The 16,814-nt window shown below is 40.8% G+C and overlaps 1 protein-coding gene across 10 annotated transcripts in view; it reads right to left on the bottom strand.

Annotated features, from left to right (window-relative positions):
- Positions 1-1,110: 1,110 nt before the first annotated feature.
- ano2b (anoctamin 2b) overlaps positions 1,111-16,814 on the bottom strand; it is a 34,737-nt gene continuing 19,033 nt past the window's right edge. For 6 of the 10 annotated variants that reach the window (XM_061668270.1, XM_061668271.1, XM_061668274.1 and 3 more), the window contains 13 exons: positions 16,711-16,806; positions 15,651-15,734; positions 13,654-13,728; positions 13,306-13,507; positions 12,423-12,534; positions 12,291-12,348; positions 12,102-12,202; positions 11,838-11,980; positions 10,065-10,217; positions 8,640-8,692; positions 7,087-7,265; positions 3,992-4,097; positions 1,111-3,135 (listed from right to left, as the gene is read on the bottom strand). In XM_061668270.1, coding sequence (XP_061524254.1) covers positions 2,755-3,135; positions 3,992-4,097; positions 7,087-7,265; positions 8,640-8,692; positions 10,065-10,217; positions 11,838-11,980; positions 12,102-12,202; positions 12,291-12,348; positions 12,423-12,534; positions 13,306-13,507; positions 13,654-13,728; positions 15,651-15,734; positions 16,711-16,806 — 1,743 coding nt within the window. In that variant the 3' untranslated portion in view covers positions 1,111-2,754. Of the gene's footprint in view, positions 3,136-3,991; positions 4,098-7,086; positions 7,266-8,639; positions 8,693-10,064; positions 10,218-11,837; positions 11,981-12,101; positions 12,203-12,290; positions 12,349-12,422; positions 12,535-13,305; positions 13,508-13,653; positions 13,729-15,650; positions 15,735-16,710; positions 16,807-16,814 lie in introns of those variants that run through there. The other 4 variants (XM_061668276.1, XM_061668278.1, XM_061668273.1 and 1 more) reach the window with 3 other exon arrangements.

Genomic DNA, 16,814 nt, shown 5'->3' with positions numbered 1-16,814 from the left:
TTTCATAATACCCCCCACCTTGTCTTTGGTCACAGGTCCAGCTGAAGAAAAAGCACGAGGCTGCCACCACCATGCTTCATGGTAGGTATCGTGTTTTAGTTTGCATCAAACATACATTTTGGAATTAGAGCCAAAGAGTTCAAAACTGGTTTCATCCGACCAGAAACCATTTTCCCACGTGTTTGTGAGATTTTGACCCCCCAAAAAAAAACAAGGGGAAAAAAAGCCCCATTTGTCTTTGAATTATATGGCAACTCACCAAATATTTGATTGTTTTTTTTTGTTTTGTTTTTTTTTTAAATAACAATTCCAATAACCTATCATTTACACTAGTAAATGATTGAATATTTGATCTTTTTGTTTTGGGCTGAAGTTGATTAAGTGATTGAAGCAAAACAGAATAAAAATATTGACGTAGGATGATTTTATAGCAGTTTGTTTGTGTGTGTTCATTGCTCGTTAACTTGAGGGCACAAAGGGACTTTCCAGAATTCAGTCGACAAACCCCCGTTAATTATGATTATTATTTTTTGAGTAACCAGGTTTTGCAAATACATGTCACGGAATCTATCGGATACTTTTCCATGTTTTTATTATACAGTATGTTGTCTGTTTCTGTGTTTAGCAAGCTTTCCATTGACACCAACTGAAACATGATGTTGAAACTCGGATTCAACAAACAAAAGGTCACACCTAAACACTCAACCCTCTTATTGACTTTGCATTACGACGTTGACGATCGAGCCATGCGTTTTCACCGGTTTTAAAGAGTCATAACTTTCTTAATATTTGTCACAGGAAGTTGATACTTATATCGCTGCTGGCGCAGTGGTGATAATGACACCAAATACAAGCGTTGGAATTAGAAATAAGAGTTTTACTTGTCAAAACGCTGTAATAATAACTCCCCTCCCTCAAAAAGATTTCTTTGTGACATACCTGCTCGAAGAAAAGAAAAAAACATTCGATTACGTACACAGGTGTGACCAATCAAACAGGTCACTGAGTAAAACAGGAAATGATGTCAGTGGTGCGTTCGTGGTAACTGCGAGACCTCGTAACTACTGTACGATATCCAAAATGTAAGTATTTTTCACTCACAATAAGCGGCTCATTTCATTTATTTAGATGATTGAAATGCATTATTAAGGAGAGATATTTATAAAAGTGGCTTTGTCAAAATGAATGTTCAAAACAATTCGTAACAACAGTGTTCTTTTACCGTCAGCATTTTGTCATCATCACTGGAACATCATATTAACCTACACATGGATGCAAAATGCAGTCTGGTAGAGGCTTATATTGTTTTTCAATCCTGTAGTGAGGTCAAATAGAGCAGAGACTTCTTAAGTGACTCATGATTACCTCTTGTGGAACAAGGAGAAGAAAATAACACGTTAAAAATAACACCCCATTTGGACTTCTCGCTCAAGAAAGGCAGAAAAGAAATAGAAAAAAAAAAAAAAAAAAAACACCAATGAGATAGAAAGCACACAGGTCACAAGACATCAAACAGTTATGTAATCATGTATGTCTACATCGTCTTAAATATGTACTACGGTCACAATTTGCTTGTTCTAAGTCAATCTAAAATACATAAAGAATTTAACAGTCTGTTGCTGCTTGTGAGCAGTCAGGGCAAAATAAGAGCACGTACAAGGCCTCTGAAACACAAGTGACATTTTGCAGCATGTTATTATGAGAGCAGTTATGACTTCACATTGTAACAAAACAGTAAATAATCTCAATTACTTGAAATGAGGAAAACAGTTTAATGCACCGATGATGAGCATTTCTCTGTGCATCTGCAAAAGAAGATGAAAATGAGTCCCTGTGCTCAGTTTCAGTGCTGCAACAAATGTTGACATATAATCTGTCCTCTGAAACAGGAAGTTAGGAGTACATTACATCATACATCACTTTAGCAAACCGGCATGTATCAGATCATGTCAAAAATGGAGGGCTGTAAGTGTACTGGAGAAACAACGAGTGGCAAAGGAATAACAGAAAAATCGAGAAAGAAGGAAAACAAAACATCACTTGAGATGGTCAATGTAAACAGAGAATGCCATGGAAACAATTTGCACTTTCAGGAAGCTCGTAAGTGCTTTTTACGAACAACACTTTAGAATCTGGTGTTGTGTTGTTGCTACGAGTTCAGTTTCAAAACAAATATATACAAAGAGCATAATGAAGCACATGAAGCAGAAATCTTCCAAAAGTTGCAATAGTCTGACACACAATGTCCATCCATTCATTTAGCGATCACTGCCACAATCCCCCAAAAGAGGATTACATTCCCAAAAGAGTCCATTTGTTTTCCTGAAGGTGCAATCTACACTTTTGGGCTGTAAAGGGCCCAAGGGTCCAAATGGAGTACATTTAAACATACCACCTCTGTACCACCAAAGGTCCATAAATGAATAGATTTGAAGTGTTCAGTCAGGAAGGTCTATCCAGGTGATTTTTTTGTATTTTATTTTTTAAAATCTACAAACTCTTTTCGAAGATTTGTCAGCCGAACACAGTATTATTGCTTGTCTACGCGATGAAGCAATCGGCTCCAAGTAAAAACACTCGATCAGGTGAACGGTCGGCACAAGCGGGAACAACAAAGACACATTTGAAGTGAACCTGTGAGTGAATCCATCACGGCACACCTCTTTCACGCTGGGACAATAAAAATGGCAGTTCGAGGAAGCGATGTTCCTTTCGCGAGCCCCACGCACCCGCGGGGATGCGTCGTGTCACGTGTCACACAGCTGTGTGTCGGGAATTTTCATTTCTGGGTGATGGCGGACCTTTTCTCGTGTACAGGCTGAAACTGGCCGCCCTGCACCTCGCCCTGGGCCCTCCTCCTCCGCCATCTCCGGTCGGCGCTCGGGTCGGATACTGGGGCAGGGTGCTGTAGCGGCCCGGGAGGGGGAAGCCCTGACCCGGGGGGAGGACGTGGCCGCCCGGGGCGACGGGGGTGTCCTTGCCGAAGAGGCTCTGGATGAGCTGAAATTTGTCCTTCTCCTCCCGTAGGAAAAGGTCCACCAGCAGCTTCTTTTCCCGCTTCAGCTGCTCCACGATGGTTTTGGGAATGTCCGGTATCACCCAGGCTACCACGAGGCTGAGGAACATCACCAGGTTCTACAGGATGGAAAAGAACAGGTCACGTTGAGAGAAACTACGCTGGAATGAAATACAACATTAACTCTACTTGACCAGAGTAGTGTACTACATTTACCAAAAAAATAAAAAATGCTCACGCTGCTGTAATAGTATGCACAGTTTAAACATTTACTTCAGCGATTCCCAGAGGAAGCCCTCGTACCACCAGCGGTACACATACAACACTCGGGTAATCACCAGTCGAGTCATCAGGCTCCAGTGTGGGAACGGGCATCACATTTGGTCCACATGTGTCCCAAAGGTATGCAAGCGCACACAGGGAAGGACCTCATTATCAAATGAACTCGTTCCCAACGGACTGAGGCATCTGTAATGTTTCCGATCACGTGTACTCCGTTAAAATGAGCAATGACTGGTTCACATACACGTACTGGAATTTATGAGGTACACCTGCACACTGTAATGAGATCCATTGCAAGAACAGTTCTTTTTTTTGTATTTTTTTTTTTACAAACAGCGTTAGGGAGTTAATCATTTCAAAATACGTTCGTTATTGTGGTTACGGTTACTCAATAAACAACTCAAACGTGGAAGGTCATTCGGAGGCTTTGTGCAATTGTCTGCCAATCACTTCCAGTCTTTTGTACAGCATAGCAATTTGACTTTATTTGCATTTTGGCCGAGACGTGCTGTGTCTTGGCCTCTATGTTTGTTATACTCAAAGAAAAAAAAATATTGATAACAATCCAGACATTTTCATGTGCACATATTTGAAGAATTAACCCATTTGTGCAAAATTTACCCCAGTCTTGTGGTCACCGTGTCTATGCAGCTGCTACGTCCGACTGACGAACTAAAAAAAACGTGCTCATACCTGAAAGAGTATGACGAAGGCCAGTCTCGCTGCAAGGACGCACCAGTAGTGTTTGGAGAAGTGGTACGCATCTGGAGACCAGGGTGGTTCCCGGTAGTCTTTATACCTGGGGGGAAAACGCATCCATCACCGTCTAATTGACAGGTTGATTGAAACTTATTCACATTTGCCTCCATTGGGCCTAACTGGTTCATTAAAACATCCTCGTCCCCTGCTCAGCTTCGATGATGATGATGCATTTTATGTGGATTCCTTTGCATTTCTTTCTTTTGAGTAAACACTCGGCCAAACCAAACACCCAACCACTTGTGTAGCTAATGGCTAAGACATCCCACGTGGAAAAATCCAAAACCAAGAAATAAGGAAAAGGCTGATGCCAGTAAAATAGACTCCATGGTGAAAATGCGTGTTGAATTCATTGCTGGTCTGTTTGATAATGACTGGAGAATTTATAGGCAAGGTGAAGAATCCTGGAATTTCAGACAAACACACCCACATTGTAAAACACAGCTAGATGTTGGCTTTAGCCGCTATTAAAAAAAAAAAAAAAAAAAAAAAAGTCCAGGGAAGCAGAAGCATCTCACAAATTAGAACTTTGGAGCCAATAAAAGCAACACAGGATCTAAATTGAGCACAACATGCTGGTATGGTAGCATTTAATGTCCGTCCTCAATATACAGTACGTGGAACATACAGAATTTTCATGAATGACATTTGCAAGCTTCTAGAAACACAATAAAAATAAATTCCGTCCTGCCAATTGCATATCCTATTACAACCGACTGCTGTATTTGTATTGCACCTTTCCACTTTCTTTTTATGCTCTCCTATAGTCTATATTCTGTGGCTGTATGTTCAACTTTCGTAATCTCTCTTGCTTTTAAAGTATGAACTGTATATGACAGCACTCACTGCCTTTATTGAGAATGTGAATGAAGCAAAATATTTTGTGACACAATAAAAGCTAAAACTACAACCGACGCGAATGCAGGGAACTACAATCATTCTTGACTTCGCTTGACAGTAAACGCAGTTTTGCACATTCACACACTCCTCTCGGAATAGACTGCGCTAAAGATTTGCGTGTCCATGTTTGGCGATAAGGTCTGCAGCAACTGGAGCGTCAATATTATTTCAGAAGACACTGCTGAGAGATTATAAAAAGAGACCCGAGACCTGAGCGCCTTACGGGACATGAAGTAACATGGACAGTAAAAACAGGGGTCAGATTATTGCCGTCCTTAAAATAAGCACAAAAGCCACATTTCCACGAAAAGGAAAATTGCATGACATTGATGGGTTAAAAACTGCAATATTAGAAAAACGTTAAACAAAAATCAGTGCACATTTTTCATCCTGGTTGCTGGTTAAAAGAGCCTAACTTTTGACATTATGCTTCTTTAACATGTAATGTACTGTACGGGTGATGTTCAGCTTTTTGTACAATTCCTGCTAAATTGAGTTTGATGGGTTTAGCTGTAGCAGTTTGTCTTTATCTCTGCTTCATACTCTATCTAACCAAGCTATTAAAGCTATTTTCTTTTCAGAAAACCGCTTTGTATTTCATTGCTGATGTTGGTGTAAGCATGACGATGGTCAACCACACTTATTTCACACAGGCAGCAGGATGCTTTCTTTTGTAACTTTGGCTTCTTATGTTAACAACATACAAATGTTGCACATTTGTATGTTTCTCGATTCAACAAAATCAACTCATATCCACAAGATCAGTGTTTGACATCTTTTTCTCTCTCCTTGACCCCCCCCCCCCGTTCCTTCCTTCCTGCAAACATCCATCAATCATTCACTGTGGGCCCAAGCAGATGGGACAAAGAAATGAAGTGTCTCTCGGGCGTTTGTTATCGAGGGGCGAAGGGTTGAATCGTTTTTGCCCCTCGAGGCGCCGCTGACAACATGGCCGCTCACACTCGAACCCTTATTGGAGCCCTTAACAGCCAATTTCACGGTTGTAAGTATTCGAGGCGTACATCATGCTTGAGACATGCACTGGCACAAAGACTGGCATTCTTGTACTGTAACTACTCGGTATCTTATGTAAGTGCAGGTCAGAGTCAGCAGTCAGTCGTCACTTGCATTCATGCCCTTTCCCTTTGGAGGGATTTATATTGCTATTATGAAATAGTGATGCACTTCATGACGTTTTTGTGTGGCCGCACAGAGCCTTAGTAACAGTTCACACTGTCCAAAAAAAGCGTGCATTTCTAGAACACATCTTGGAGTCCAAACTGAACTAATGTGCAATGGCAAGTGTCCACAGAGGCTGAACCAACCCATCCATTGCCAGTGGTAAGAAGTCACTTTGTACAAATACTCTTTTAAGTGAGTGAGTCAATTATTCAGGTATCTGTTCTTTACAGTGGACCCCCACATATTTGCAGTTTGGCACCTGAGGATTGACCTATTCGTCGATTTATTAAAAAAAAAAAAAAAAGGTCTTATAACTGCCTCATTTTTATTTATTTTTTTTCTTCAATCAAGTGGCGGCAGTGTATCTAAAGCGAGCTTGTAACTCAAATCTTGACTCGCACATAAAGCAAAAAAATATAAATAATAATAAAATTTTAAAATATACATATATGTATATATATACATATAAAATCAACCAATCGAAGACTTGTAACTGGGAAAAACTTGTAAGTTGGGTTACTTGTAAGTCAAGATACCACTGTGCTTTCAACTGCTTACTTTGTCAAAATATAGTTTCGCACATTGTTTTTGTTATTTTGTTTGGCTCATGCGGGATCTGTTGTCAATTCAGTCGTGATTATCCTGTCAGAATTTCGCTTACAAGCTAAAGTCTTCAAATGTTCTCAGTACAAGCACTATGCAAGTTCTGAGGTAAACTGTTCTGTGTGTAAAGACTTTTTTTTTTAAGTTATCAAAACGGGTATTGTGTATAATTGACAGAAAAAAAAAAAAAAAAACATTTTTATTTTTGTACTGAAATACATTTTGGAGTTGAATTAGTACTTCTACTTTGACCAGAGTCTTGTTTTGCGAGAGTGTGAGTACATTTTCCACCTCTGTCGATGGCTCATGTACACAGCAATTCAATGCAAAACGTTCGTATTGACCTGCAAACGGTGACATCTCCGTGATCGGAATTCTGCGGCGCTGTGCCCGGTTTAAAGTTGGACACGTTGAAGTAGGAGAGCGTGTGGTCGATGAAGCCGTGCATGGTCCCCGACTGACTGTACATGTACTGGTAGACGAGGCGAGGGATGAAGTCCGACGTGAAGGATATCACAAAGGCCTCAGGGGCAGAAGGAGAGTAAAGAGAGTGAGGAATAACTCCTACAGTTATACAGTCCACAATTCAATCAGTTCATGATGTGAGGTCCAAAGCAAAAATGTAAGCGTCATGACTTCGATCCAGTGATTTCGAACTACTGTGAGAGATCATCAGGAAAGTGATTGGTGTGAAAATTATGAATTATTTGCTCCGAATATGTATCTTTGCTCTATCTATGCCAGCGATGTAAAGTGAAAGGCAGAAATATTGCTCTTCCACTCAATGGAAGAAGGTACAATTGAACTTTGTAAACACCATTATTTACATTGTATATGTTTTTTTATTGTTCCCGTGAAATGCATTAAACTAATTGATGCTCCTCTTCTCACTTCAACATAGTTCCTTGGCACCAAGATGCCGCAAAACGGAGCAAAAGCAATATGTTTTATATTAGACATGGCTTTAGCTTGAGCACAAAAAGAGAAAGTAGATGACGTTTTCAGCAAATAACAAATAATAAGTTCCAAAAAGAAATTGGAGAATACGCATAAGAACACACTATAATTTTTGGGACATTTTGTTTGTTCCCGTAAAGGTTTTGAAACACTGCTCTTGAAAGGGGGCCCCAAAAAATCAAAAATAATAAAACAATCAACATTGATTGTTTTAACGGCCAATTTTCTTCTGGCACCGCTAATATTGGAAGACAAATTTAGAATGCAGATAATTGATTGCAGTGATTTTGTAGCCAGCTGTCATAGGCACTCGTGATGGGGGAATTGACATTTGCATTGATCAGGTGGCAGTTTGCTCCAGGCTTAAGTGGGCTTAAGTGGGCTTCTGACTTCACATAACCTTTAGTGGCATAACCAGTGCATGTCTCTTTGTGTAGCTTTATCTTTTCTCCTTCTAAAACTAAAGCCTTCAGGGCTGAGGGAATGCTGCTCCCCTGTTGTCTTTGCCAAAATCCTCACAGGATAGCTTACGTTGCGGTTCCCCGCAGTCCTACATAAGCAATAACCCTTGCAGGTTTCTTGCCTCAAGAGAAATCTGCTTTGAATGGAAGAAATCATGCCAGCTTTCAATTTGTTTACTACCTAATAAATCCTGTGCTCTCATAGAATTCACTTATTATCCTCTGTATAAGCATGACATAAATTCTTTTTGCATTTTTTTTTGTCATATAATTTGGACAATATCAGGACAAATAAAACTAGACAGGAATATGAATAACCTGTCCAATGTTGTCAACTGACTTATATTAAAGGTCTATTTGGGGTCCCCGTGGTAGTGGCAGGGCTGCTATTCTTAATACAAACCAGCATTACATGAAAATTATACAGAACAGTTTGTTAAATGATACATGGTGTTGCCTTCAAGGGTGCCTTTACTTACATTTATTATGACTGAGAATTTGCCCATGCCACTCAGTATGTTGTACCATATACCTGTGAAAGAGAGAAAAAACAAAACAAAAAAAGTCAAAAAGAAAAAAATGTATATATATTAAAAACAACAAAAAGAACAAAATAAATATATATATAAATATATATATGTGTGTGTGTGTGTGTGTGTGTGTGTGGACTTTATTTAATGTAGCACAGGGATTCTCAAAGTGCGGTAGCACGATTGATACATGGGCTCCCTCTCGATGTATGCGAATGAATCACTGCTTGAGTGCTTTTCAGTTGTATTTAACTTTTAAGTTCAATACCATTGCATTTAACTGTTTGTTTTTAAAAATTTGCCTACACTTATGTGCACTACATTTTAATTAAATTATTATTTAAGTACACTTTTGTCTTTGCCTAGAATCACAGAAATACCTTTTTTTAAATCCAGTACAATTAATTTCTTAAGTAACATTGAGTTGTATTTAATTTTTAAATAAAATATATTTGCATTTAATTATTTAGAAATATTTGTCTTCACACACTTTTATGTGTAAAACATTTTAATAGAATTACATATAACAGTTTATTTATTTTCATATAATGAAGCACTGTGTTCATGTTCAAACTGTGTGTAATGTTCCAGTGGCTTACAATAATATGAAATATATTTTTAGGAATAAAATTTCTCTCGTTTTTGATGAACACTGGTGGTACTTGGAGAGTGAAGTATTTTTTATTTATTTTTTTAAGGTTGTTCCTGGCATAAAGAAATTGAGAACCGCTGATCTAGCATATTTATACGCGAGGAGGTGGGTTTCACCAGCCCATTTTTCAATGTACAGTGGAGGACTTTATTGATTTCCAATTAAGATATGTTCTCGCGGGGACTCAACCCATCCAGCCTGTTTGGCTCAATGAAAAGGAGCGCAAGGCCATATAAGAACATGCTATCCTGCCACTGACTTTCAGATGAGCAAAGCCTTTGAAAAGCCTATGGATCAAGTGTAGATTGGACTCAGGTCGAGCATGAACCAAAATAAATTTACAGCGACCACGGGAAGGAGCTGCAAGGGTTGCGACCCGAAATCTTACCTCCCCCCCGAAAGACACACCGCCTCGAGCCACGGCGAAACTTGAAAGAAATTAAAATTAGTCAAGTTTATGATGAACACTAAAAATAAAAGGGGGAAATATTGGCGCATTCCAATTGGTACCGTTTTATTCAGGTTGACGGATGCGTTACAAAACCCTTATATTCTACTCATTCACTTTTCGCACTCCATGTGTAACATGGTTGTCCTCGTGATAGCATCTCCACAAAGAAACAAGAGAAATTGAAACTATTTCTCGCCAAAATAAAAGACTAATACATATACAAACAGAGTTTAACAGTCTCGTTTATGTGGAGTAGTAACGTATCAGTTACCGATGTCTTTGGCGCGGGCGGCGACCGGCCGGCGGAGCTCCGTAACAAACTTCTTGGCATCCAGACGGATCTCGATCACGTTGTTCAGCAGGGCGAAAAGGGGAGCGAGAGGGAAGGAGGCCACGAACAGCGAGACAAAGCCAAACTGGATAACTGTGGGAAACAGACAGCCAGAACCCCGTCATGAAAAAAACTCACTTTGGTAAGCTGTACGCCCGCGAGAATGCTCTATATGGCGTTTCGTAACACTCCTTAAATATGACTGATCTCAGGATGCAAAAGCAAACATGATGTCAGGTCAAGAGTCTCTTAGCTTCACACAACGCTTTTTGCTTCATACAATTGTTCATTTATTTGTTTTTTTTTTTTGTTATTAAAAAGGCAAAATGATTGGGGAAAATACACATGCATTCTGCAAAAATTATTATTATTATTATTATTTTTAAATCTCTTCAAATGTGGTCCTTGTGCAATGATGTCACAGCATTGCCTGAAGATCAAAACACAACGCATTCAATCAGATTGTTGCAATGTCCGTTTGCTGTTCACTGCCCCTATTTGAGGGTCATCTGGGGATTTCGATGACAGGCTGTGATGTTTTAGCGAGCGCTCTAGTCCTCGGCTCATTTCTTTACAGCATTTTCAGCCCAGAATGTTGTAACCACACCAAAAAAATGAGGTGTTTTTGAACGGATGATCTATAAATGACCTCTGGGAAGACAAGACAAGCTGGTCTGCGCGGTGGAATTTAAGAAGCGTGAGAACGGGGATTTCCACCGAGCCGGAGAGCGGCGGCTTCTCCGGACTCCATGCGACGAGACAAAGAGATGCGACAAAGGAGAGGTGAGCGCCACAGGGCGCGCTTATCGCCTCACGGGTCCACCTGAGCCGAGCTTGCAGAGTTTGACGAGTTGAATTTAAAAAAAAAAAAACAATTGCTCCAAATTCACACGCTGGCAAGCATGTGTGAGTGTGTGCCTTTTGCATCTACAGTATAGTTCAGGCATATCCTTCCTGTGCAGTATTGTTTTCCACCTCCGGCCTCACTTTATTTAGGGAGTTTAGTGACCTATTCGTGTGTGGCGAGAGCTCATCAAGTGTGCCGTGGGAAATTATCCAATTGAATTGAACTGGTCTGAAAATTATTCATTATTTACTCCAAATAATCTATCTATCTATCTATGCAACAGGAATAACAATTACATGTTTTTCCACCAGATGCAAGAAAGTACAATTAACCTGTGTGTCCGTCTGTTGCCATTCACGCAAAAGAATAGAATTCATGAATAAATTGAGACGAGATCATTCTTAATACTTTTGGGACATTTCTTTGAGCGGTGGTTTCTTGTGTAAAATATATGCCTGATCACTAATCTCGATAACATGACACAATCAACTGTGAACTGCTTCTTATTTTCCAACTGCATTTAAACAGTGGAATGGTGGGGGAAAAAAACCTTGATTTCAGACTGCAGCAGCAAAGGTTTAAAGTATGCGCCAAGGGTAGTGCATCCAGTGTGCACCCACTTCTGCATGGGAATGACTGTAAAAGCAAAGCATCTCTGCCTTGCTGGGTATATACTGGTTTAACGTGGGATCATCTTAAATAGATATGTGCCATTGTGATCATTATAAGACTCCACTTTTGTCAACAGGAAATGACGTGGGGAGAAACAGGAAACAAGAGTTTGTGTGTACACAGCATAAACATGGGTTGTACATACCACCTCAGTAATGTACAGGAGTACATATGTTTGTGTAGTGTCGGCTCACTCATTTCCATGTATTCGGGCGTGAGGCCTTCGAAGGGAGCGAGGGCATAATCCAGGTTCCACTGCTGCGGAGGTCGCTCCTCTTCCTCCTCCTTCTCGCCACCTCCTTTATCCTTCAGCGTACGCACCAGCTTCTTCAACTTCCTGCCGGGATGGATACTGTACGTCATAACACCAAACAGACTGCCACTGAATGGCGACCAACGGATCGAAGGGGGCTCTTATACGTTCCAGGGCGTGTCACCGAGGAATGCATGCTACTTACGGAATGCCGATCTCAAAGATGTTGTTCTGGATGAGCTGCTTGCCGAGCATGATGATGCTAAGCTGGATGCACAACTCAATAAGGCAGCCTCCTGGTGCACACTGAAGGAAATACACGCACACTTTTGTCCATGTATTCTTCATCAGGTGATGATGCTGTGCTGATTTTCCAGACAAGATGCATGCTCACCTCTTCCATTCGATAATCATTAAAGACATACACATAACTTCCCGGTCGACCTGCAAACCTAAACAGCACAAGTAGACGGGAGTTTATTCAATTGTGGGCTGATGTGGCTGATTCCACAAACGCACAACGTACCGTCCCTTGAAGAAAGCCACGTAAAAGATGGGCGCATATGCGTTCATGAACTTGAGCAAAAAAGCCTTGAGGATAAGACGCTCCTCAAATTTGGTCTCTGTTTTAGGAATCTCTGGAAAACAGCAAATTAAGTTCTTGACATTTTTCTGTCGCTGATGGGCCCAGGCCCTGATGTAACAAAGCCGACCCGAACCTTGATACCCCCTCCACCATACTTGCTATTTTGCAAACTTCAAACCTGAAGCAATGTTTTTTTTTTTTCAGTAGACACTAGTGGCTTCATCTGTGGTGTCCCCTCATTACATATATTCTTCTTTAAAGTTTGACTTATTGTTGATTGCTCAACCGAGATGTGCCACATGCCAGAGATTTCTCTTTCGCCGACACGCTAGGCCACTGTTCACTTATTGACCAGTCTGAGCTGTGCTCTTGCAGTCATTTTTACTGGACAGTCACTCCTAGGGAGGGCAGCAACAGGTGCTGAATGAACTTACTTCATGTCTCAACAATCTGACAAAAGCTAAGTTACTTTTGTGACACTTTTCAGCTTCATGCAAATTAACAACTCTTAATTGTTGCGAATGGTTCACCGTGCAAGCCTTCTTAAGAATATCAAATTCAAAATGTGTGTTTTCACATCCATTCTCGTCACATTAATAGGACTCAAGGTTGCCTGACTACTGACTCTTACATCCATTTTCCAGCCTGCACTATAAATTTTTACATGGTGTGTCCAACAAAAACACAAAAAATTATAATTTGTTTGTGTGGTATGTGACTTGGATAAGGATCAGACCACCTTTTACAACCAATTTATGCATAAATCCAGGTAATTCCAAAAGGTTCACATTTGTCTTCTTGCAATTTTATGTATGTAATATACCGAGCTCGGTCAGCCACACCGCCACGGCGCCGTAGATCTCATCCAGGATGAGAATAACCACCAAGTTGATGATGACCGCCGTGGCCGTCACTGTAACGCGCACGTTGGACTTTGTCTCTGGGTCTGGGCTCATGGCCATCAGCGCGGACACCGTGATGCGGTAGATGATGACGCCGAAAACGGCCGAAAAGGTCAGACCGAACTATGGGCAAAGATTGAAACTTGTTAGTACTTCATCAGCTACGCATGGAGTTCGCACACTAACTCATGCATGCAAATTACCAGTCACATTGCTCGACGTGTTTGGTTGTATGACAAGCTTCAATTAGTTCAGCATGTTGTACTCACCATAAAAAGAATGGAGGAAACATTGATGCAATATCCATGAAGGCGGTCTTTCCAGGTTAACTTCTCAATAGCAACCTGACAGGAATGATAATGGGTATTACTCAGAGAAAGCAAAGTTCTTGTGTCACATATCTATGAATGGATAATTATTGCCTTCCCATCTTGTTGCTATGCAACCCTTTTCACGTTAAGGATCATCACTATGTGCTTAAAAGCACACACTCAATTTGGACAAGCTCAGACAAACACAATGGAATTTCACACATTCACTATTGAGGAAGAGACAAGTGTTTCAAGACTTCTGCTATTGTCATTGGAAGCACATTGGCTTCATCTAGTGGACAAACTGGATCAATGCAGTTTGCTGCATCGTCTGCTACTTAACTTTAAACAGTAGATCAAGGATAAGACAGCTATAAAACGTCCAATTTACTCTATTCATCATTAATTGTAATACAACACAAAATGAGGTAACTCTAAGTTCAATTTAAAAAACAAAATACACACCAATTACACCATTTCTGATCCAACTGCACATTAAATTTCCCCAAGTAATGAATCAAACGTGTGTGTGTGTGTGTGTGTGTGTGTGTGTGTGTGTACGTGTGAGGAGAGAGATGTGTGTCACCATAGTGACGGTCACTAATCTTACCTCTGGCTTTCTGCCCAGCGTGCATCACTCCCACTCAGCCGCCCTCCCTGTTTCTCACCATCCCGAGACTCTTGTCTTTTTCAAAACTTGAATCTTTCTCTTTGTCTTCTCCTCTTTGATGATCCATGGATTTTACGTTAACAGTCCTAATTTGGATTACTACCAAATTATAGACCACTAGATTCCCAGCTGCTGCATACGGCAGAATTTTGCCATTAGGATCCATGCTTTAGTCACAGAATCAGCCCGCACCATCAATGGATTGGCTTTTCTTTTATCTAAAGTCTCCTCGAGCTTCATGGCAAGAGAAGTTTAGAGAATTTGAACTCCTTGCTGGAGGAAGAGTGGCTATGGCTAAGAGTAGACTTTTTTTGTACCCACTGGAATCCCATTTCAGAGTCTGTAATTTGTACTTTTACTTAAGGAGTTGAATCAGTAATTCTACTTTTACCAGAGGTTTTTTTTTTTTTTTTTTTTTTAAATCCAAGTATCTGTACTTCTTAAGTACAGGGTGTGAGTACTTTTGCCACCTCTGGCACTGAGTACTAACATCCAGATTCGTAGTGGTTTCCTTGCCAGTGGGCAAATGACACGTCGTCTACATGCTGTCTCCCATTGGCCTCGAGCGTAACACTGACGTGTTTGGATAAGGGATTTGAAGTGTGTGCTGGTATTTTACACTCACTGCTGCTGCCTCTGTTCATCATAATTGCTGATTTATGTCATGCTAACTGGCTTACATGTGTAAAAGCTTTTTTATGTGTAGGTTTAGCGGAACGTTGACGAAGCCGTTTCACGTGAAACTAAGACGACAGCAACTTCTGGCATCACATCTGACTGTCAACAAGGGGAATGTAAAGGGAAAGAACAATTCCCCAGATCCCACTGGCCAGCTGGAATGACATCCGAAACATCTCGGATGAAAAGTGACACAACTGGGTCATGTTATATAAAGCAGTCGCTCTATTTGCTTTTATTAGTGTGCAGACCTCGAAGACATTGTTTAGTTCAGCATTCAGCCAGTCATGCAAGTCAACAGGAGACAAACAGACAACCATTCACACTCTCATGCACAGAACCAGCCCACGCTCAAGCAACATTTGATTTTGGGGCCCTCGAATTCTGCCAAAATTATAGATTAGTGATCATTCATACAGCTACTATAAACTTAATGCAAGAGTGTTGCACTACAGGAGAGGACAGGGAGAGCATACAAATTGCTCACGTGAATACCTGAGAGTGCAGCAGCCAGAAGATGGAACAGGAAGAGAAGAACAGAAAGGCCTCAGCGTGCAGGAGAGGAAATGAAAGGGAAAGGAAGAGGAAGAAGGGGTGGGGGGGTTACCGGTGTTCCTGCAGCCATGGCAAAAAGTAGTTTTCTCCTCCATCTGTCCTTCTCTGTCACTGTCCCATCCTTCTGCTTTACTGGCTGCAGGACAGAGGGACAGGTTACCCACGCACACATACATACACACAGGCAGACTCACTGACATTGTGAACACATGGGATCTGCAGTATTTGGCCGGTGCTGTTTCTGTTTGGGGGATGGCGTGTTGAGCGGCGCATTACAATATAAATTAATTCGTGTGTTTGCACTGCTGCTGTGACAGGAGGACATACATAAAGGGTATGTGGGCCAACAAGGGCTTGACTGACCCAATTCAGAGAAAATCTAGATCATTTCCTGATATGACTGAGATGAGCACAGAGATGTGTGGAAAACGCAAATTGGAGGAAATAAGGGAATTCCAGGCTAATTCGGCATCGTTGTTCTTCGTGTACGGATACACGATGTGGCCACGACATTACATCTGTACAGTAGAATGAGATCCAATATAAAATGCTGGTAACCTTATTTAAAGAGGGGATTGCAATACCCCCATCACTTTTGTCATATTTCTTTAAATTGTCAGTATGACCTGAAAGTGGTGCATTAGTAAAATGATCGCTTTGAAAAAAAAAAATAATCAGCCATCTCCGGCCCCATCTTGTATCTTGCCCGAGGAAAACACAACCAATCAAAGACAGTGGGTATTGTAAGGGCTTTGTCAGAGAACAGCGAGTCGTGCAAAAAGTGCTAAAACACAAAGCATTCAAACGTTTAGGGTAAGTCAAATTAAGTTCACCTGTGAAGGTTGTCGTGTGGTTTAGGTTCATCCTGAAATTTCACGCGTAAACTGATTATCCCTAACCTTTTGTGAGTCGTGGATGTGAAATGAAAAGCTCGTATTGGGATCTCATAGGATTGTGTGTATGTACCTCATGAAGTATCCCGTGACAATGCATTGTATACTATCAGCGTGACTTTATTGGCTAATATCGCTAAAATCAATGTCAAGATTTGATTTGTATGTGATAACTCTTGATTGTTAGTAAAGGTTAGTTAATCAATCACACTTTCCTACCGGATTCTTCTTTTTCTTCTTCTTCTTCTTGTTGTTTTTCTGCTTCCGCTGTCTCTTCTGGAGAAGGATGGTTTCGTATTTTGGTCTCGGGTGTTCCTGCAGGG

Source organism: Phycodurus eques, chromosome 22, assembly GCF_024500275.1.
Source record: "Phycodurus eques isolate BA_2022a chromosome 22, UOR_Pequ_1.1, whole genome shotgun sequence".
In the NCBI taxonomy this organism is placed as follows: Eukaryota; Metazoa; Chordata; class Actinopteri; order Syngnathiformes; family Syngnathidae; genus Phycodurus; species Phycodurus eques.
The sequence above is the reverse complement of the archived record's forward strand: the minus strand, read 5'-3'. Positions and strand labels throughout refer to the sequence as shown.